The sequence below is a fragment of the Pipistrellus kuhlii genome, unplaced genomic scaffold, assembly GCF_014108245.1.
Source record: "Pipistrellus kuhlii isolate mPipKuh1 unplaced genomic scaffold, mPipKuh1.p scaffold_m20_p_26, whole genome shotgun sequence".
NCBI lineage: Eukaryota > Metazoa > Chordata > Mammalia > Chiroptera > Vespertilionidae > Pipistrellus > Pipistrellus kuhlii.
The window spans coordinates 8,860,458-8,882,995 of NW_023425525.1; the positions used below are offsets into that span (position 1 = coordinate 8,860,458).

Below are 22,538 nucleotides of genomic sequence, written 5' to 3' on the forward strand. Positions count from 1 at the left end.
GCACTGGCAATTATAGATGAAATGCAATACTGACTGTATACACATTAGAAATGCCATAAATAATGTATGTGAAAATAGGAGTTTAATGATTAGATGAAACAATTTTTAGTCAAATTGTTCCTTACTTGGCTGGTTTTAATTAGTTCACTTTTTTCACTGCCTCTTAACTTAAGATGATGATTGGTTACAAAGTAGTTTAAATTTGGGTGTTTTTTTTACTTGAAAAACTAGGTAAATTCATTGAAATTTTCTTCTTTGCCAAGGTTGTTGTTGTTATTATTATTATTATTATTATTTTACTGGTTTTTTTTTTAAAGAGAGAGGGAAAGGAAGTGAAGGGGAGAGCACAATATCAATTTGTTGTTCCACTTATTTCTGCATTCATTGGTTGCTTCTCGTATGTTACCTGACTGGGGTCCAACTCACAACCTTGGCTTATTGGGACGATGCTTTAACCAATTGAGGTACCCAGCCAGGGAGACTGAGTTTTTGTTTGTTTGTTTGTTTGTTTGTTTGTTTTAATATAAAAGTTCCATGATGCAAAAATCTCTGGAGATGTTTGCCAATAAATTGAAATTAAGTACCTCAGTTCATCATAGATCAGACTTAAGGAAAGGCAAGAACGTAAAAAATACAGCCAGCATGTCACATCCCCTATTTCATCTTCCCAGGTCATGGCGGGCTGCCTGGCACCAGTTCTGGGATTGTCAATCACTGTATTAAACACTTCATTTCCTCAAAATTAAACACACATCATGGCCCTTGCTCCTCTGAATCAAGCAGTGACCTGAAGGGGTTCAGACATGAGGGGAGACCTGGAGGAGAGGAGGGATAGTGGAAGGGCTGTGAGAACAGAAATGCAGTTTCAATTTGCCAGGTCCTTCATCTTCAGCGAGGTTTCTAATAATAATGGACTCGCTCCCTGCAGGTTTAATTGAGCCTTCACATTTACAAGGCCCTTTCTCATCTATCACATTTTCAACTCAGTGACCTGTGCGGTCGCCCGGCTGGTGTTCATTTGTGATTTACAGGTGAAGGATCTGGGGCAAAGGGTGGCCAAGTGTATTGATTTCTGGTTCCAGTTGGTTAGTGGCAGGTGGGGACACTTGAGTCCAGGCACTCTGTTAACCGCTCTGTGTGCAGGCACTGGCCGTGGCGAGATGGACACATGCTGAATTCAGGGAAGCCAGGAGCTGCCCTGGGGAGTGCGGAAGCAGAACAGTCCCAGAAACGGGGGACCTGAAGGTCATGCCCAGTGTGGCGGGGAGAAACCTGTGGTGAAAAGAAAAGGAGCTGAAGAGGAGACAGAGAAGTAGCCACTGTGGAGGAAGAAGCCTGTGAAAACTCCCACAACCCTCGTAGGATGCAGAGAGGGTACTGGTTCCTAGCGGAGCCATAACGATGACCACAAACTTGGTGGCTTAAAGCAAAGAGCTGTGCCAGGCAGTGGGAACAAAGATGTAGAATCTATGGTTCCTGCTCTCAAGAATGTCACTCTGAGTTTCCAGGACCATCATAATCTGAACGTAACCGATACCAATGTTCTAAAAGACCTAATCCTACCTGCTCTCATTCCATCGCTAGCTCTTTTGTCATCCAATTCCTCTTGTATTCACATCTTTCCTGTTCTGTTCACCCGTTGCCCTTCTTTTGAATCCTGAGTCAAGTTCCATGTTCTCGACAAGGCCCTTCCTGACATCTGCACTAAGAGACTTAGTCAGTTTTCTAAACACCACCCACATCCACCATGGGTTCTATTCAAACGACACATGGTCTGTGCTGCCTCAAATTATTAAGGCTGTGATCAGCCTCATTAACAAAATTGTAGGTGCCCCTGAGGCAGAAATCCCCTGTAACATGCCTGACTTCTCCAGAGCTAATCAACCAAAGGATCTTAGTACAACTGGCCCATGATGAAGATGATGTAGTCAGACTGGGAAATCTTTAAAGGAGAGGTGAGACATAAGTTAGTCAATTAAAGAGAGATGCAGTTTTGGGAAGAAAAAAAAAAGAGGCAAAGCAAGACAGTGTCAGTTGGTGGAAGTAAAGGGAGCTTTGGCAGTCATAGAATGAGAAGAAAGTTAAGTAGGTATAGGAATGCACACAGAAGGTGGTCAGACTAGGAACTGTTTTCAAGCTTGGAAGCAAAGGCAGAAATGTTCCTGTTAAATAGGGTATTATCAGGGTACAAATGCCTTAGGATCCAGGAAGAGGGGATCCCATTTGATGTCTTAGGAGAGGGGTGGCAAAGAAGTGTCATCTCAGGTTCCAATCAAAGGACAGGCTGTGTTCAGCCATTTTTGAAGCCCTACCTTTGGTCCTGAGACACAAATGCCAGATGCCATGGGTGCAGCACCGGGGAATTGCAGCAGGCCTGGTACACACTGGCCATCTCTATTGCAGTGAGTTATGAGTGGTTTCTGAGAAGGGCAGCGGCAGATTCCAGTGTGTATCCTGGCAATAGGAGGAAGGTACACACCTCGGGTTGAAGCTACTGTGACCTCAACTTGGGGTGTCAACAATGGAGTAGAGAGGGTGGGTTAACATCACCAGCAAAATAAACAGATGTGGGTGAAGAAGAGCCCAATCATTACAACCGGATTTAAGGTTTTGAACATGAATGTCAGGGAGAATGAAGAGTCTCCTTTTTTTTTTGGTAACGATATAGATTAATAATTGATTAAATGAGACAAACCCTGCTGACTGCCTCTTCTAAGCATCTTGGTCATGCAGGAGTTAAATGTGCAGAAAGCTGCAGATTGCTATTATTTTAGAGCCCTGTGAAAATGTAATTTGATTAGTCTATTGGACGATATTCCAAAGAACCAAATGTCTTCCATGAATCAGTCAGAAATGCTTAGGAAAACCAAAATAAAAAATGCTTTCTAAGCCAATGAAGGTGCTAATTAGTGCCTTCTGCATATCTCACTCCATCTTCCCCAGCCATACACTCTGCAGGGTTAAGCTCGGTGTCTGCTGCTTCAGATGGCAAGAGTCCACCTCGCAGTGGGCGGGGTAGCTGGAGACTCAGGTCTCCAAGAAGGAATAAGAACTGGATCTTAACCCATGCAGTGGGACACACTGAGTAGGGCAGGGCCTGTGTTCTCTTGCTTCAATTCTTTTCCAAATCAACCCTTACAAAACGTGGGAATAGTAGGACCTTAATTTTTTTTTCCCAGTATTTATTTTCCAATGCATTTAGAAAGTCAAATCTGGTTTTATAAAACCAAAACCTCAGTAGGGGAAAATATTAGAAAAAAAATATCAAAACCCAGCAACTAGAGAAACGAGTGAGGAATGAAGGAGGCCCTCACCAGCAGGGCTTTGTGGTCAATACAGGCACTGCCATAGGGTCCCATCTTCTCCCTGGGCATGCCTGGTGCCTGCAGAAGCTTGAGAAAGTCCGGGGCAACCAGAGCGGTTGGTTTGCTCCACCTGGCATTCCTCGGGTATCAGATTCTTGCTTTGACCATAGACAGATTCAAATGCTTCCAGAACCGGGAGGTAACCACTCTTGGACCAAGCAGGCAGGACCAAGAGCAGAGAATCACAGAGCACATGGCTGCCAACAGACGGCTGCCCTAAAGGGCCTGGGCCACAGTTGCTGGATTCCTGAGTTTTCAGGAAATTCTAGGAATCCCACGCCAGTGAGACCTGGGCTGCCAATCTATGCCTCTCGGTTCAGGTTCAGGTTCAGGTTCATTATTGAAAACAGGCAACCTGGCCCTGAGGAGCCCACCCTCAAGCTCCAGATAATTTATCTCACACATTGGCAAAGTAGAGAAAAACAAAAATAAAACAACCACCACCATAACCAAACACCCCAATAGACAAGGTACAATAACTCCACACTTCTCTCTCCAAGGCTCTCATCTACCAGGCAGAAGTGTTGGAAAGATCGGTCACTGCTTCCCAGGACCCGGGGAACCCGGAAATGCCAAAGGAAACAGAGTGATCAACCAAATTCATTTTTAACAATTTTATTATAATTTTAAAATTGGGCTTAGTTTGTGAATTTCTTTTAAAAGATAATATTGATTTTCTCTGGCTTGATTTTCTCCAAAATCTAAGCTTGGCAGCAGAGGAGGCTGATGTGTGTGAATTAGATGGAGAGAGACATTTGTGTCATTTCAAATAAGGTCAAGAAAACAGTGGATAGGGAATCTAACAAGAGATATCAAAGCTGTGTCTGTGCGTCAGTGAAGATGGGATTCAGGTGAGGGGTTTAGACACCCCAACCGCCCCTCTGGGTCAGTGATTGCTGGGCCTACGGGGAGCTGTTAGGTGGAAGGAGAAAAGGCCCTTTCTCCAACAGGTATTGAAATTGTGTAAGGCTTTCTATATGTATCTTCAGATCAGAAAACTAACCCCCCTTGTGACCTAGCTGGCTCCACGTTGCACATTTCTTGGAAAACATGTTGCCTTTGGGGGCTCCTTTTCCTCTTCAGAGCTTCCTTTGGTTTCCTGGCAACCAGCTTGCTTCTGAAGATGGATGGCAAGGCTGTGGGGTGTGGTCCACAGAGTGTGGCTTGAAAAGCTCATGGAGATGCCCTGGATGCAGAGCTGCCCATTTCTCTGGAGGCTGGGTTTCCTGCAGGACCAGGGTGTGGGAAATGGCAGCAAGGCTGAGCCAACACTTCTCATCAGTATCTGAAAATGGTCATTTCCTCTCTCATGGTCTGAGCCATTCACTGTGTCCACAGTGCCAGGCTGGCCTGGATCACACATTCATTCACACGTCCGAGGGAATCCAGAGCAACGGCAGGCAAATGGAAAAGGCCAAGGCAGGGACCAGAAAGGTATCCTATCAGGACCAGGGAATGGCTTCAGGGAGAAGCCGCGCTCAGAAACTTGGAGCTTGCCTTCGGGACTTCTCTGCACAGCAGTAGGTAGAGGTGGTAGTGGCAGGAATGGAGTCAGGAAGGAATGGGGGCGGGGGGAAATGCTTAAAATAGACAAATATTTATTTTACCTTCCATTTTGGGCGATGTCTCTAATTTATTATGGCATCAAGTCATTACAATATAACTGTCAAAAATTAGACTGCGCTTGCATCTATAACGTGGTTAATAAAGTGGCAAATAGGCTTTCTCTCGTGTGACAACTTCAATCAGTTGGTAATGGCTTTATGGTCTGAGAAACTCTGAGAGTGAGTTGAGTTCAGGGAGTGAGCGCTGCAGTGGATTAGCGGTGCCTGCCGAGGTGAGAAACTTGGCACTGAACAAATGATGTTTTTCGAACTCTTGGTCTTGGAGGTGCCTCACGGGACCCAGAAAAAGTGGATGGACAACACTGTCAGGACAGCTCCCTTTGACCCCTGTAAACTATTGGAATCTTGCAGAAGAATCTCTCTCCTAAAACCTAAAGTTTCAAAACCACTGATGTAATGGGGGGATGGGGGGAAAGACTGGAGTTTTGATTCTAAGTTCATTCTTAACTTGGTACATAGGTTTGAATCAGCTATTTTGACTTATATCTGTCACCAGATGTCACATAGGACATCTGAAAAATGTCATAGTTGTATCATAATAATGATCACTTGCCTCAATATGCCATCCTTGGCAGTGGCTCCCCTGAATGTTTTATGAGCAGTTACATATTCTCTTTAACTTTAGCAACTTCTTAAGTTCAGATATGTACCCTGAAATTACTGTACTTCTCAAAACCCACTTGTGAAATTTATTGCAAACACAGGATGTCAAATAAGCTTCATCTCATTTGATCAGTTGCTTCCCTGGTGAATTTAAGAGCCTACTTAGGCTCTATGAGAAAGTGATGCGGTTGACTGGTGATGTCTGCTATGGGAGTGGGCACTGGGGTGGGTAACACAGAGGCCATGTGCATCCCTACTCTATTCTTAACCATTTACTGTAGATTTATATTCTGCACCCCACATGATTCTTGTGCTGACAGAGTTCCATTTGCTTCACAGAGCAGACATTTATTTGACATCTTCTCTCACCTCCTCTTTAAGTTGTAGTTCTGTATTCCAAAATGCCATCTGATCTAACTTGACCAGCCTTCCTCTGAGCTCTGCACTTGCTCCAGATGCCCTTCTTTCACAGCAACCCCTCTTTTCAAACAGTCAAATTCTCCTATTTTTTTAATGAGCAGGTGATTCCTCCCCCCCCCCCCCCCCCCCCCCCCGCCTCTTTTTATTTTTTATACTAGGGGCTCATTGCAGGAAGATTCCTGGAAGAACAGGGCTTCAGGCAGGCTTTCCTCCCACCACTGCCACCTCTCCCACCTCCTTCCCCCGCGCTTTCCCTGCCACCTCTACCCCCCATCCTCCACCCTATACTTTTCCTCTGGCTACCACCTCCTACCCCACTTGCCTGCCCCAACCCCACCCCCACCCTCCCCCACCCCCCATGCTTTCCCTCCAGCAGCTGCCTTGCTTTCTGCTTTCTCTCCCTCTTCCTTTTATGCTGTCTTCAGTCTTCACTCCTCCCTCCCTCAGCATATGCAAATTAACCACCATCTTAATTGGGTTAATTTACATACTCACTCTGATTGGCTGTGGGTGTAGTGAAGGTACAGTCAATTAGCATTTTTCTCTTTTATTAGTGTAGATATTTTTTTTTATTTATTTTTTATTGATTCCAGAGAGGAAGAGAGAGATAGAAACATCAATTAGTTGCCTCCTGCATGCCCCCTACTGGAGACCAAGCCCAAAACCTGGGCATGTGCCCCAACTGGAAATCGAACTTTAATCTCCTGGTTCCTAGGTTGACATTCAACCACTGAGCCACACTGGCTTGGTCATTTCTCCTTATTCTTAAAAACTTGAGACAAGCACTGCTTTTTTCCAGGTAGTCACTGCTGCCTACATCACAAGCCACTGAGTTTGCCTTCGCTGAGCAAGTACACGCATCTTCAAGTGCCTGTCACACCATTTAGCCATTAATTACCTTCTGTCTTGTTCACTACAGAGATGCCTTGTAACTCATGCCTATACAATCTCTGACATGGCAATCAGTCACACGTCGGTTCCTTTGAGGATGAGAAAATCTTCCATGAGGATGAAAGGAAATTAAGTTCCTCCCCCATTTTTTCGTTGCAGTTTTCTCGCATGAACAAGGAATGGTCCAGATGACTGTAAAAGACTACCTGAGGTAGGTGGCAGAATCAGTCCAGTATTTTACGGCCACGTCTCTCATAATGGACGTACAGTGAGGCGAGTCCTCAATAATGACATGGATCTTGGGGTTCTGTCACTGATTGAGCCGCAGTGCTGCAAAGTTTTCGGGAGCCTTGAGAGAAATAGAGGTTCTTAAAATGTCATGAAGGAGTGAGTAAATTAAATCAACAAATTCTGACTTGGGGAAAAGGACTTAATTAAAACATGCAGATATGACATTCAATTATAATTCAGCTGTTCACAAGGACCTGCTCATAAAACAGTTACATCCATATTTCATATTGCCAATATTATTGACCATCATGCTATAATTTAATTCTTATAATTTCTAATGTTAGGTGGAAAGCAGTGAGAGTCTCTTAATTTGAAGATTACTAGGTCTTAAAGTGACCCCAAACAGCAGCATCCACATCACGTGAGAACTTACTAGGACAAATTTTTGATCCCCAACCTAGACACTTTGAATAGGAAAACCTAGGGGTAGAGTTCAGAAATAGGGGTTTTTATAAGGTCTTTGTATAGTACCTGGGCACCCTCTGGTTTAAGAACCACTGAACCAGACTATGAGCTTTTATAGGCCGGGAGAAGCAGTTGAACAAAGACATGGCCCATCTATTCTTACTAATAATGGACAGGATTAAGGCAAATTCAGCGGTGCACACAGGAGATCTTGGTCTCCTTGGGAAAACTGTTATTTACATTGTATTCTTTGATAAATTTCAATTTTGTGCCAACTGGCTGTTTATATTTGATCAGACTAGATGCAGCTATCTTTTAGATGAGGCATCTACAAGTCAACTACTTTATGACAGGGTTCCATTCTGTTTGGAAATGCTTTCTTTTTAAAAATATGTTTTCATTGATTTTAGCAAAGAGAAAGGGAGAGGGAAAGAGAAACGTTGATGAAAGGGAAGCATCAACATTGATCAGCTGCCTCCTGCAAAGCCCCTGCTGGGGATTGAGCCCACAATTCAAGCATGTTCCTTGATCAGGAATCAAACCAGTGACCTCTGGTGCACACTCAACCATTGAGCCACACCAGCCAGGCTGGAAATGCTTTCAAATGACCTGCAGTGCAGGTCTCTTTGGATAGAGGGATGCTGGTTTTGAGACAGTAAAGGGGAGTGTTACTGTTGCGTATGGTTGACCCTGAGCCTAGAGACAGCTCTCAGAGAACATAACCATGCCCTAGGAAGTCCTTCATGATGAGAATGAATGTTGAGTTGCTTCAGTGGCTGCTGCCTCAACCTCTTTCATAACAAAATTTTAACTTCCTCCCAAAATTCAGCCTAGCAGGGATCATTTCTGAAAGGTTCCCTAATGATTTGCCATCTGTCAAAAGTGAGACTTTCTGTCACCTTCATAATGAGCTCTAGTGGGCACCTGACACTTAAATCCTCACACCTTCTGTAGGCAGCACTCCCCTCTGCTGCTGTGCTCGCTCTTCAAAGGCGTGGCCCCTGTGGGATTATTAGGAATGACCAGGAAATGCAAATGTGAGCTCTGGAAGGGAAAGGCTCCCAATGATCTCTAGGGTGGAGGGGGCGGGAGACTATCTAAATGGACCCATCTCATTGTTGCTACCCTCTCGCCTTAGATCTCTGCACCAATGTTCAGAAACTCCTACCCTGTCCAGAGGCACCAGCTTCAACTCATGCCATTCTGCTGTGAGTATACCACAAAGGTATGTGGTTTCCAGGCACTTCGCATCCAGGAAAATCATCCCATGCAACAGTGGATTTCATGAATCGATAAGTAGGCTCGCGAAATTCATGAATGGATAGAGGAGAGAATGAGTGAGGATTTCTAAACCCCAACTTGCAAGAAGAGTATAAAAGGGTCAGTGAAATAGGCTAACTATCTGTCAATGAGGAAATGGTCATATAAGTTCTCAGCTCCCATTTTGTGGCATTCTGTACAGTGACAAAAGGAATAGGTATTTGTTTATATTAATATATACTAACTTGTGATCTTCAATTCATATTTTAGGAGCAAAAAGGCATGATGCCAAAAGATACATAGAGTATGTTACTATCTATAAAACAAATGTGAAAGCTGTAAAGCATGTATGATCCGGGATAAAGACATTCATATTTTTTACTGCAGCATTCCTGAGTGGCTGGAATTTGGGGAAAAGGATCCAGTGGAGATTCTCTTGGATCTGGGGTTTGGTGCTGACGAGCCAGACATCTGCACACAGATTCCAGCCAGATTCCTGGGTTGTGCCTCAGCAGCCACAGGGATCAATATCCGTGTTTTTCTTGAAGCTCAAAAGCAGCGAATGGACATTGAGAACCCTAACTTGTACGGTAAGTGAGAACCACATGTCATCCAAGTCCTACTGACGGCAATTGTTACAGAGCACGGGCTCGCTGCCCAGTGCACTTAGAAGCCAATACTATGGCACTGGCTTTTAAGAAAAAAATCTTTATTGTAAGATCAACCAGCAAGAAGATAAGAGGCAGAGCTCAAATCTGTATTCCGACCCAAGGTTCAAAGAGAGATTGACGGGGTTCAGGGAAACCTGCTGGCATGCGAAATCACTGGCAGGGGACAAGTTTCAACTGGAGTGCCTTGGAGCTTGGCCATTAGTGGTAAGACTGGCTTCAGCACCCAACCTCCCTGGACAGCAGACCCTTCACTTCTGGAAGGATTCTGGGGTTCAGGTTCCAGTTTTATCTCAGTGCTTTGGTTCCATGGGGTGGAGACACTTTGGTTCCAGGTGTTATTGGAGGTCAGAATTCCTCTCCTCGGCACATGTTTTGGCCAAATGCTGTTTTTTTGTGGGTTTTTTTTTCAGTTGTCCCTGAAAAACAGCCCAGTATCTCATTAGAATAAGATCAGTTTGAGCTGGTTCTGCATTTACACAGTGAGCAGGGAGGTTAGCCACACAGTATTAGGAGAGATGGTCTGGGAGACGTGTTCAGTGGCAATCCACCCCTCCTATCATAGCTGAAAAAGAACAGCTTATAGCTGGATCCCTCTACATGTCCACTACGGATTGGTGCATATGTTGAGGGAAGGAAATACATTCCATGTTGCCCTTGTTCATGAACTTGGCCCATCTGGAAAGCCACTAATTGTAATGATAGAGAAAAGGTGGTCCTGGAATTTGTATCCAGGCTTTTTGACTCCATGCGCCATGATTTTCTATACTCTCAGGTGGCAATAGATGGAGAGGCTGGAGGTAAGGATGAGGATATCTACTGCCAAAAGCAGTGGGAGAAACTCAATATCATCTTGTATGAAAGAGCTGAGTTTACTTTTTGACAATTTAGTTTAATTCACAAGATTGAACTCAAGATACATTTTTGCCTGTCAATGTTATGGATTAACACATCATTAATGATTGGATATATATAAATCTATCTAGCATGCATGTACAACTAAATACAAAAGATATTCACTTCCCCATACCTTTATATAGAGGAGTCACCTTCATAATAATTAGTAGCATGTACAGAGGGGGGGAAATGAGTTTCTGGAGCTTTAAGTCATTCTCATTTTGAAAAAATCACATGTGTTAACCAACCTCTCCAGTTTTGACAACCTCAGTGCAGTTTCATTACAAATACCCAGCCTAAAAATTGTGCTTTCTGTATCGTTCAGGCCGTTTCCGACAGCTGGAAATCCTGGGTCAGGTGGCCAATGCCTTCTCATCTTTGCTGAATGATGTGAGCACCTGGCAGAGCAACACTGAAGAGAAAGACGGAGAGGAAAGTGTGCAAAGAACTTCAGTGAGTGGAGCCAAAGAACATCGAGGAAGAGAGGGGGCACTTTTCAGGAGAGCCTCGAAGCAGACCATCAGGAGAGACGGTAGTTCAGAAGTGTCAGGGTCTCTGAAGAAGAGGGAACATTTTTCCAGCACCCATGCAGGACCAGGGGGGTGTGGAATAGAGTCACCAGCCATGACAGACAACCTCGACCAAAGTCATTTGTCTCCTTCGGCTGAGCATTGGTCTCTTCAAGCCTGTGATGACTTGATACCTTGTCGTCCTCCCAGAGCTCTCCTGAAAAGGTGCTGGCCTTACTTACCCAGGCTAGCCAAGCAGACTCCTCCTTCCTGTGGGTCTGTCAAGGACAGAACTCAGAAAGAAAACGCGATTCAGACTAACAAGCTCAAGAGCTTCTCTGGAGCGACGAAAGCACCAGACTCCTTCGAACTGGAAGAGGTCAGTGTTGTCTGTACTTTGTGCTTAACTTCTAAGGGAGATAACCCTCATCAAGGCACCTTTTGCCTTTCAGCCCTCATTTAACCCCTTCATCTGTCAACCCCTCAGCGTCAAGTGTTAGGTTCCAAACTCCTGATTAGACTGGGACATTTAAGGTCATGCTGGTTGGTTCAGTCAGAACTAAATGATATGTAACCAGCCTTTGCTTTCTTCCATCCTTTTCCAGTCCTTGCTCTCAGTTGAATCCACAGGTTATTTCTGTCTTTGTCATTGCTCACTGTTTTATTATGCATCTCAGGATGGTTCTCTCTACTCTTTCCACATTTCAACTACTTCCCACTCAATGAAATTCCTTCTCTGTATTCTCATAGCCTCAGCAGGGAGAGCTTGTTGAGGTAGAAATTGTGTGTGTGTGTGTGTGTGTGTGTGTGTGTGTGTGTGAAGAACGTCTCCCCCTACACACACACCGCCAGCTCCTGGAGGACCAGGTTTTGGCTTCAAGGGGATGTGTCTTGGAAATATTTCCCCCTCAATGACTAAAGCAGGGTCTTAGACGAAGAAACAAGATGGGTTTGTTTTTTCTTTTTATAGGAGCAATATTTTGTTAGTTCGCTTTGGGATTTATTGACAGTCACGTAGCTTGACTCTCATTTCACACATCTTCTCTGCTTTTTCATCCCACCTTCATACATTCATACATTTCACCCTATTTAGATGGCATGGCCACCTGCACTTCTCAGTCTTTTAAAAAAATATGTACATACATTTTCATTAGTTTCTCTATTCTTTAACATAATTACAAAGAAAGCACAGAAGAGCGTGCCCCAGTCCTCTTTTCATGTCAAATTATCCAGTAGTGGGAGAGGATATTTACTTGTAAATCCCAACGTTGGCCACCCCTCCTTTGAGCTGTCTGCTGCAAGGCACTCTGATAGGCTCTGGGGAACAGACTCTGCCCTAAAGGGAACCACAGTGCAGGGATGGGCACAGAAGCCAAGACAGTGACAGGTTACTGATACACTTCCCTGTCACTACAGAGACAGGTTGGGGTATCTGGGGAAACAAGATAATGAGACTGACATATTCCGGTGTCTCAGGTCCAGAGCTTTGAAGAGGAGATTGGTGATCACCCTGACCTGACTTCAGGAACTAAAGGTAAGAATTCATCAGGGTGTGCAATTTCATCAGTGGTCTTTTCAGAGAATGTAAGTGATTGCTACTCAACTTTCTTAAAATGTAGAATTTACTCATTGCCAGGACATGCCACATCTGTTACGACTACTATCTACTACCACTGCATTTTCTACCTGCTACTTGATAGCAATGCAAATGTACATGTAAATTTCAAAATATTTACTACAGAAATTATCAGTATCAGTGGGGCTTGTCTACCATTAACTCTGTGTGAGGCGACCAGGATAGTAGAATGCATTTCACATAGGACTGGAACTAACTGAGGAAATATGTTCTTACTTCTGCCAACTGCTTAATGTTGTACATGTCATATCGTGTCACTGGGCCTCAATTTTTACATGTTATAAAGAGATAAGAGCCAAAACCGGTTTGCCTCAGTGGATAGAGTGTCAGCCTGCGGACTGAGGGGTCCTGGGTTCGATTCCAGTCAAGGACATGTACCTTGGTTGCGGACACATCCCTGGTGGGGGGTGTGCAGGAGGCAGCTGAAAGATGATTCTTTCTCATCGGTGTTTCTATCCCTCTCTCTTCCTCTTTGTAAAAAAATCAATAAAATACATTTTTTAAAATAAATAAATAAAATAAAATATATATTTTTAAAAAGAGAGAGAGATAAGAACAGGTAATTTTTAAGTCATCTACCAGAACTTATATCCTAAATTAAGTGATTATATGACCTTTATGTGAAACTCTCAGGTGAGACAAGTTATCCAGATATAACTTTGGGGCCGTCTCTTAGGTGGTCTTATAATATCCTGAACAGCATGGGAGGCAGCCTTTCTTTACTTCTGGTTCCTTTGCCCTTGTTCAGCTATCATTGTGACTCAGCATTTCCATAATCTTACAACAGAGCAAGAAGTAGACAGGAATTAGTGAAGCAAAATAAAGCAGATGAAGTGAGTGTAGATCCTGGAAGAAAATATGCTAATTTTAATTTAATTTAGTATGGTGTCAAACACTTCTTTTTCATTACAAAGTGTATGTATGAGCCTCATTTTGCTAAATGCTGTTTAGAAATTATGCATTAGTAATTATAGAGTCCTGCTGATTACATAAATTGTTATCCTGCTCTTTGATGTAATTACCACATAACCTGCACTGAGGTTTTTAAGATAAAAATAAGCCTCTGTTTTCTATCTAATTGAATGTTTCTCAATGAAGCTGGAGGTTCTCTTGCCAATAGGAGCCGCCTTCCTTGACATTCAATTAAGAGGTCTGCTGGTACCATCTAAGTCACCCCAATCATTACAAAAAAAATTATTTGAAAAGTTAGGCAAAAGCACTAATCTACATTTAATCTCAAATTTAGAGAGCAAACTAGTAAGGGTGAAGGTTGGCCTAGTGGAGGAATTCTGAATAACAATTAAAGCAAATGTAATTTAATTACTTTCACAAACAGTATTGTTAACCCAAGAAAAAAATAAGAATAAGAAAAAAATAAGTAAAACTAGTTCAAATAATAGAGAAAGAGGGAAATTATTGATATGTATAGGAGTTAATTACATATACACTGAGTGGCCAGATTATTATGTTCTCTGAAGGCATAATGAAATGGCCACTCAGTGTATATCCTATATAATAAAAGGCTAATATGCAAATTATCCCCTGGACCAGGAGTCCAACCAGCAGGCAGGCTGGCCAACCACCATGTCCTCTTCCCCATGGCCAGGCTGGCCAGACCCCACCTATGCACAAATTCATGCACCCGGCCTCTAATACACACACACACTGAGCGGCCAGATTATTATACATTCAGAGATCATAATAATCTGGCCATTCCGTGTATATAGCTATAGATAAATATGAATTTTAACACATCCTATCTAATAAAAGAGTAATATGCAAATTGACCATCACAACAAGACACAAGATGGCCGCCCCCATGTGGACACAAGATAACCACCACAAGATGGCCTACAGGGGAGGGCAGTTGTGGGAAGTTAGGGGTGATCAGGCCAGCAAGGGAGGACAGTTGAGGGGTACCCAGGCTTGCAGGGGAGGGCAGTTGGGGGGAACCCAGGCCTACAAGGGAGGACAGTTTAAAGTCAGAATTCCTGGATTGTGAAAGGGATGTCCCAGTGGGAATCGGGCCTAACTGGGAGGTCGGACATCCCTTAAGTGTCCTAGATTGGAGAGGGTGCAATCTGGGCTGAATGACAACCCCCTCCACCACCCCCATGCACAAATTTCATGCACTGGCCTTTAGTATAAATATGTATATATGAATGAATTTTTACTCAACGTTAAAAAAGTGACTTCATTAAAAAAATGTAGACTGTTTTGACTAATAGGACATGGCAGTAGCAATACTCTGCTACTTCTAGAACATAGCCCTTAAACTGCCTGGCTGCTTTCTGGGTCTTGAGATACCTGTTCTTGGAATATTCTCTCTGCAAACATGACCTTTGTTTTGTATTTTTGTTTAAAAACCGAACTGTATGTGGATGCCACATGTAGACACTCTGGTGAATAACCTTGATGAGCTCCCATGTGGTTAAGCTATCTTGGATGTCCAGTTCAGTCAAAGTTTCAGATGACTTCATTCCAGATGGCTTCCAACTTTGATTGCATGAGCAATTCCAAACAACCACATAACCAAGCCGAGTTAATCCATAGATTCATGAGAGATAATAGATTGTGGTTTTAAGCCACATACAGACACACAAATAAATGAAGGCATGTGATGAACACTTCAAATACCTTTAAAACTTAAAGATATTTTAAAGACTTTTTTCATCTACACATGCACAATACTTTGAATATTAGCAGAAAAAAAGTATATTTAAGCATTTTTCTAAATGAATTGGAGCAAAATTACTTCTTATAAAAAATAAGTAGCAAGGTCACAAATATCCTACCATCCCTTCAGCCCTTGAAAAATTCTCACTGAAATGAGTAAAGGAATATATATATATATATGGCTAATATGCAGTGTCCCTTTGGGTGTTTGGGAGAATGGGAGTTTGATTGCTCTCTGACCACCACATGTGCTGACCACCAAGGGGCAGTGCAGAACATGGTGGGTGACCAGTGGCATTGGTGGTGCAGGTCGCTGAGGGAGCAAGGAAAGGAGGAGGTGTGGAGGGGGGGATGCAGGGAACCTGATCGGCCCTGATCACTGGTCAGGCCTAGAGACTCTACCCATGAACAAATTTTATGCACCGGACCTCTAGTATAAATATAAAGAGGAAATATGTTTAAAAGGGGAGAGGGGAGATGATTCAATCATTCATATTCCAGAAGCCTTGAGGAATTTGAATAGAATATATTGTGGATGAAGATACAGACAATTCTATAGGAAGAGCTTGCCTAGGGATTGAAGAGAAAAGGCCACTGTAGAGTTGTACTAACGCATTAAGAGCATAATTTCTAAAATAATCTAATTTAACTCTGAAATCCAAAAAAACACACCTTTTCTGTCACCTTATGAAACCAGCATACACAGCAAGACTACCAAAAAATTTAGCAGTTCATAATTAGAGGCTATTCAGAAGAAATGCTTGCCAATAAAAGAATGACTACCAAAAAAATCATGTAGAATAAACGACTACAAAAAGCATGTAGAATAAACACTCACCGACTGTTAGTTGGAAGTCAAATTGTCATGAATCATTTGAAGTGTAATTTGTCTGTCACACAATTTTAAATGCATGCAGTTTTGATGCAACTATCACAGTTCTGGAATTTGTCCTACCATTAGACTCAAATGTGCACATAAGGACTTCTACTGCAAGAATGTTTATAGTAACAACAACTAGAGGCAGCTTAAGTGCCCCCAAATAAGTTCGCTCTAAACAATTGTTGTAAAGCTTACATTAAAATCTACTTAGACATTATTTTGAAAAATTAAGAGATATTTAAATGTTGGTATGGAATGGTCTCAGAGATATACAGTTGTTAAATGCAAAGGGAAATATATAAAAGGTTCTGTCCAGATTCCTCTTTGAATTGAGAGTGCATCTATTTCTATTGATGGGGGAAGTGTGCACAGAATGCTTCTGGGAGAATATATAAAGAACCGTTAATGGTTATACCTTAACAGAAGGGGAACTAACATGTTTTAAATTAATTGGCATCTTTTACTTTTCTTTTGTTACCATGTGCATATGTTATTTTCATAACACTACTTAGTGAAAAATTCTGGCAGTACTACTGGTATAGGAAATTAACACAATAAAAATGGGAGATTTTGTTGTTAATTTGCTGCCCCATTCCCCATAACAACCAGTCCAAAGTTTTGTGCACTTTTTATTTTTTAATTTAAAAAAATAATAAAATTATATATATATATATATATATATATATATATATATATATATATATATGGTATACAACATGATGATTTGATATGTACAAACTCAGTAAAATAATTACAATAGCAAGCCAATTAACATATCATCTCTTCACAATGTTATCCTCTTGTATATGTGATAAGTGAACTGAATATCCCTTAGCAAATTTCCAATGTTTAATACAGCATTATTGACTATACCTTAGATCTCTAGACTTACTCATTCTACATAACTGCAACTTTCTACCCTTTGACCAACATCTCTCCCCAAATTGGGAGACTTTAAGACTCCTCTCCTCTTTTACAGGTCAAATAGGAAATAATAAAAGTTGATAGAAAATACATTAATACAGTTGATAACATACTTAATAGAAAAATATTTAAATACATATTCTTTGCCAGTGTTCTTGAAATATTTATTAAAATATAGAACAATTTTTAAATGCAAGGATTATTTCTTTGGTTTCTTACACACACACACAAACTCACACACACACATGCACAGACTCTCACATATAATGTATAAGTCATTTTGCCACAAATACAAATGCAGCAACATTTAAAATCAAGAATAAAAATACAAGCAACATTTTCCTCCTCCAAACAAACAAAACAAAATACCAAATCCAGGACTTGGGGACTGAGTCCTTGTAGTGTAGAAAATGCTAAATTAAAACTATAAATGAGGATCATTTGAATAATAATAAACACTTTATTTAAAATTGGAGAATTGGAACAGAAGCAGTAATCTGAGGCAAATTCATAGTATTAATTGCTTTCATTATCAAATCGTTATCAAACAAGGGAAAAAATAAACTAAGTATCTAACTCAAGAAATAATCATAAAAACAACAAAATAAACATAATTAGAAGATAGAGATTAATAAATAAATGAAACAATAATGTGGGAAGTAGAAAATAAGTGATTCTATTTTTTCTTTCTCTCTCTCTCTCTAGCTATCTCTCTTTCTCCTTTTCTCTCCTTTCTGTGCTATTTCAAAGGGACTGGCATACTAATTGAGAAGAACATCAAAAATGCCCCCCCCTCCTTTCTTAAGCAGACAAATTAAAATTCCACAGTTTCTGTTCTACTCTTCCTTCTTTATTTTCCCTACCTCTGGCCTCATGCTGTTGCTATGCTTAGTTAATAACACTTCTACAGGGCTCCTCTGGGAATAGTTATTTGTTTTCTGATGCTAAAGGAGGATAGGAATCTTGTCTTATTTACTGAGCATCCCCAGGCCAAGCACAATGCCAGACCCATTAGAGAACTCCATATATACTTGTTGCTCCCCACACTCTCAGCTTCTCTTGTCTTAGCCAGAAGAGTTCCCATAATAATCAATCAATGGTGATTTAACATTGCAACAGTGCATTGTGGGCAGAGTATAATCATTATCTTAAAATACTATACATGGTATTTTCAATCATTTCACTGGCATGGATTTCAATATTTATAAACTAGGAGTGTATAAAGTTTGTATATTCCTTTCAAATCTAAGGATTGGTGCTTTATTGTGGGGTAGTGCATTTAGTCCTAAGTAATGTATACTTCATTTACTTCAGTTCTGCACACTTTCTAGCAACATCTCTCAAACAGTTGGTTTCCCTGAATATGCATGGAGTGTGTTGCTTAACTGTATATTCCAATCAGTTACAATTATTATGAGGGAGCACGCCATTGTTAACAATTTACATCTTTACATCGATTAGCAACGTTCCAAGCTGTCTCCATGGCATTATTGCACGTAATCGCCACACTATTTTTTTCCTTTTTAGAAATAAGACACCCACAAATTAAGTTTCCTAAGTTTACACAGCTGACAAAGGGAAGCCAGGATGTTTTGGATTCAAATCCAGTTCTTCCATACTGAATTCATTCATTCGGCAAATATTTAATGAGCTTTTTATACATGCAAGAACCTGTTCTAGGTGTTGACGGTACACACAGAAGTGAAATAGAACCCGGCCTCATGGAGCCTGTTAGTATTAGGAGAAACCAATTAATTATCGAATAACAACTGTGATGGACGTTATGAAGAAGCAAAAGATAAGCCGGAAGCTCCTAACATGCAGAAAAGAGCCCCATGCAGATTTGACTGCCTTGCTAACGCATCCCTTGAAGTTCTTGGCAGCATTTGAGCACTTCCCCTGTGCCAGGTACCGTCCCAGGCTCTTTCTAGGCAGTAATTCATTGGCTTCCCCTGGAGGTTGACTCCATCCTTATCATTCCCATTGCACAGACCAGGAAACTGAGGTAGAGCGACTGTGCAACTGCCCCTGTCCTTTGTTTCTGGTTGCTTTCTGATTTGACCTTGAGAGAAAGCCCAAGGTCTTAAGCTCTTCATGCTTGCCTCCCTTCTAGAGCAGGGAAGCTATTACAACCACACAATTGCTCCACCATGAAAACAAACTTAGATGATGAGGCTGGGAAGATTCTGGTTTCTGTCGTAACCTCCTACACGTGAATGGACGTGGCCATCCATGATTTCCTACGTGGGGTGCTGCTGGCCTCCCTGATGAAGTGGTTGCCCACTTGGAGGTAAAAATGGACTCCACTGGCACTGAGAGGCCCGAGTGTCCACCCCCTTTGCTGTTTGCTTTGGGTGGTTATTTGCTTTCTGGGAATTAGCACACAGGGAAAAGGGGTCTCCACGTTGAACGAAACCGATCGCTCTTGACTGCCTGCTCCCTGGACAGATTAGGACTGGGACGCTGGTGGCACACCAATCTCGGTGGCCCTGTCCCTTGGCCCAGGGGCCTGGCCTCCATTTGAGCGGATTGCTTAATTTTCCACACACCCCACTAAAGCCGATTCCCACACGGCTCTGTGGCTCCTTTATATTTCCCCGTAATGCCGTCTCTGGCTGCTGCGCTGCGGCAGGCTTTATGATCGGGGCTGTTGTTTGCTTTTTTTCCCCTTCCTTGGCAGTAGGCAGAGAGACACTCAAACTCCAATCGCCCTGAACAACTTACCCAGAAACCAGGGTGTTTTCCAGGCTTGTTTTGAAATATTACAATTTTTTTTATTAGGCAATTTTATCATTGTTATAAATAAGTAATTGTACTGGGGAGAAGGGATAATCCTTATTTAATTAAATTCATCTATACTCCCAGGTTGGCAGCAACAAGACATATGTGAGACTAATACCCACAGCCTGCCTCTTTGCATGTGCAATTAAAAATTCACTCCGCAGTAGCACTGGCAGTTTCGGGTTGCTTTTGGCATTTACAAATTCTTTTATTTTGTGACTTTTTTTTTTTTTTACCATACACATATGCTGGAGCAGATGTTGCTTATTTGTTGTTTATTCAAATCTGTAGGCTCTGGCAGCTAACTCCATTGTTCTGTAATGAAGCTTTATTCACTGTCCTGTATTAGGACCCTGCGCCTGCACGCGAGGCTGCCTCCGCTCCCAGTAGGACACCACAGTTATTGCCCTTGTAGTTGGCTGCCTAGAGCTGGAAGCATGCACTGGGGGGCAGACCGACATCCACAACAAAGGGCTGGGTGGTTATGGTGGGGAGAGTGCGAGGGGACAGGCGGGAAGGTCACCCCACAATGCTCTGTGATGCTCTGCAGTTCTTCCCCATGGCTCCAGCCTAGCATCAGACTCAGCTGCTGTGGGGATTTGGTGTCTGAAGCTGAGAAGCATTTCCTTCTTTCCTTCTCTCTCTCTCTCTCTCTCTCTCTCTCTCTCTCTCTCTCTCTCTCTCTCTCTCTCCTCTTTAGTTACTTAATTTGTTCGCAAGCAGGGTTCTACTGCAATACCCTCCCCACCCCCCTGCAACCATAGATTTGCTCCCAGCCACGCTTAGCCCGAGGAGCTCTGTCCAGCACAAAAGGATGTCTCCCATATATCACCCCCTCATCACATCGTCCCTCATCTGCATCCTGTTCCTGGCTGCCTGGGCCTTCGGGGGAGCCACACTTCATAAAGTCGAGAATGTCAGGTCCGTGTTGACCAAAATAAAGACCTGCTCGTCCCTAGAGCTCCAGTGCCAATTTGGAGACATTCGCCTTCTGGAAAACCCCTGTCTTGGCCAGGAGGCAATCAATCAGAGATGTAACCACCTCCATCTGGCACGTTATGACATTGAACCTCACTATTAACACATTTGTGATTCATCTTGTCCCAACGAGTGGTGCCAGGGATCAAACCACATCCTCCCTCCCGTGGCAGCTGGGAGCACTCTAGCTTCCCAGCATGCAGAGTTAACACATTGGATCCTGTGACATCGCAAGTAACAATTCTTTTAATTATCACACCTTCTCCACCCCCCTCCCCACCCACTCCACAGACATTTTGGCACCGAGGGGATATTTTGCAGCCGGCAATCAGTACTTCTCTCAATTGACTGAGTGTGTTCCAGTGGTGTGGAGCTGAGTATTATCCACCATCCAATGCAAAGGCCACTTGCTTGAGGCTAAGTTCTAGAGCTATAATCCCCTTGCACTTGCATGGGAGGTTTTATCCCGTAAAGATGCTGTAGGGTTCGTTCAGGATATTTTTTTCTTAGAAAACTTATCCTTAAAAAAAGTATTGCCCTGAATTATCTGTGTATGAATGTGAATCTCCCTGGGATTGAATTCAAGGTCTTTGCCATCCTGGCCTCAGTCCATCCTGACAGCCTCACTTCCTCTCCCTCAGCCTGCACCCCCTCCCCCCCAACATCCCCACGTTAGAATCTCTGTAATCACAGGGGGTCCCTTTGCCCAGAGTCCATTTCCCACCCCCTTCCCACGTGCCAGTGTTCCCCATCCATCAAGGTCTCAGTTCAGTTGTTACCTCTTCTGTCTTCTCCTCTAAGAACCCTATTCCCCAAACACCTTCTTCAGTGCTCCCATACATTTTGATAGGTCCTTACCATACATAGTTTGCCTTGAGTGATAATGAGCTAGTACAAATGTATGTCCTAACTAAATAGTTACTTCTTTTAAGGATTCTCTGTATACATCTTTGGAGCCATCTCTCAGCTAGGAATTGGCATCCCCTCCTCAGAGGTGTCATCATGGGGGATGGGTTTAAGGAATGGGAATAGACCTGTCCTGAGAAGTCTGGGTGCCAGGCACTACTCATGGCATTTCACAGTCTTAATTCATCTAGAAAACAACCATAGGAGTAAATGAGGTTTACTCCCATTTTACAGATGGGAACAGAAGGACAGAGAGATTAAGTAACTACATCAAGGTAATTCACCTGTTGAGCGACTGATCTAGGACTGAAAGATCTGTCTGATCTCAAGCTTTAGTCTTGCTCAAAGACTCCTCTGTTGCCCTAGCAAAAGATCGAATGCTGTTATGCGGTGGGCTGTTTCTCTGTTTTCCGTGTCCATCACGGAAAATGACAGGTTCCTGAGTGGAGGAGCTGGGGATTAAGAAATTAGAGAAAGAGGAAAGAGACATGGAGGCATAAATAGATTCATCAAGCTGGGTGCTTGATGGGCGCCATCTCTCTGATGGAGAGGCAGGTGGGTGCCATCTCTCTGATGGAGACGCAGCAAAAGGCGACCCCCCAAGCCACGCAGGTTTATTTATAGGGTCAAAGGAGCTTATTTGCATTCTTAACTAGGTTCTAGCATTACTGGATTTACATATCTAGACCCGCCCCTGCTGACACCTGGACAAAGGTACTCTGCCAGTGCCTGGGGCTCAGATAACAATTTAAAGAATGTCCGTGTGCCTTCTCAGGCAGTCCTCTACACTGTTAAGTTAGAATAGTCAAGATACCACACTAAT

At 42.7% G+C, this 22,538-nt stretch overlaps 1 protein-coding gene across 2 annotated transcripts in view; it reads left to right on the forward strand.

Annotated features, from left to right (window-relative positions):
* ITPRID1 (ITPR interacting domain containing 1) overlaps positions 1–22,538 on the forward strand; it is a 62,484-nt gene that overhangs the window by 22,247 nt on the left and 17,699 nt on the right. For both annotated transcript variants that reach the window (XM_036453830.2, XM_045587232.1), the window contains exons 5-9: positions 7,064–7,115; positions 8,739–8,825; positions 9,248–9,450; positions 10,751–11,313; positions 12,411–12,468. In XM_036453830.2, coding sequence (XP_036309723.1) covers positions 7,064–7,115; positions 8,739–8,825; positions 9,248–9,450; positions 10,751–11,313; positions 12,411–12,468 — 963 coding nt within the window. The remainder of the gene's footprint in view (positions 1–7,063; positions 7,116–8,738; positions 8,826–9,247; positions 9,451–10,750; positions 11,314–12,410; positions 12,469–22,538) is intronic.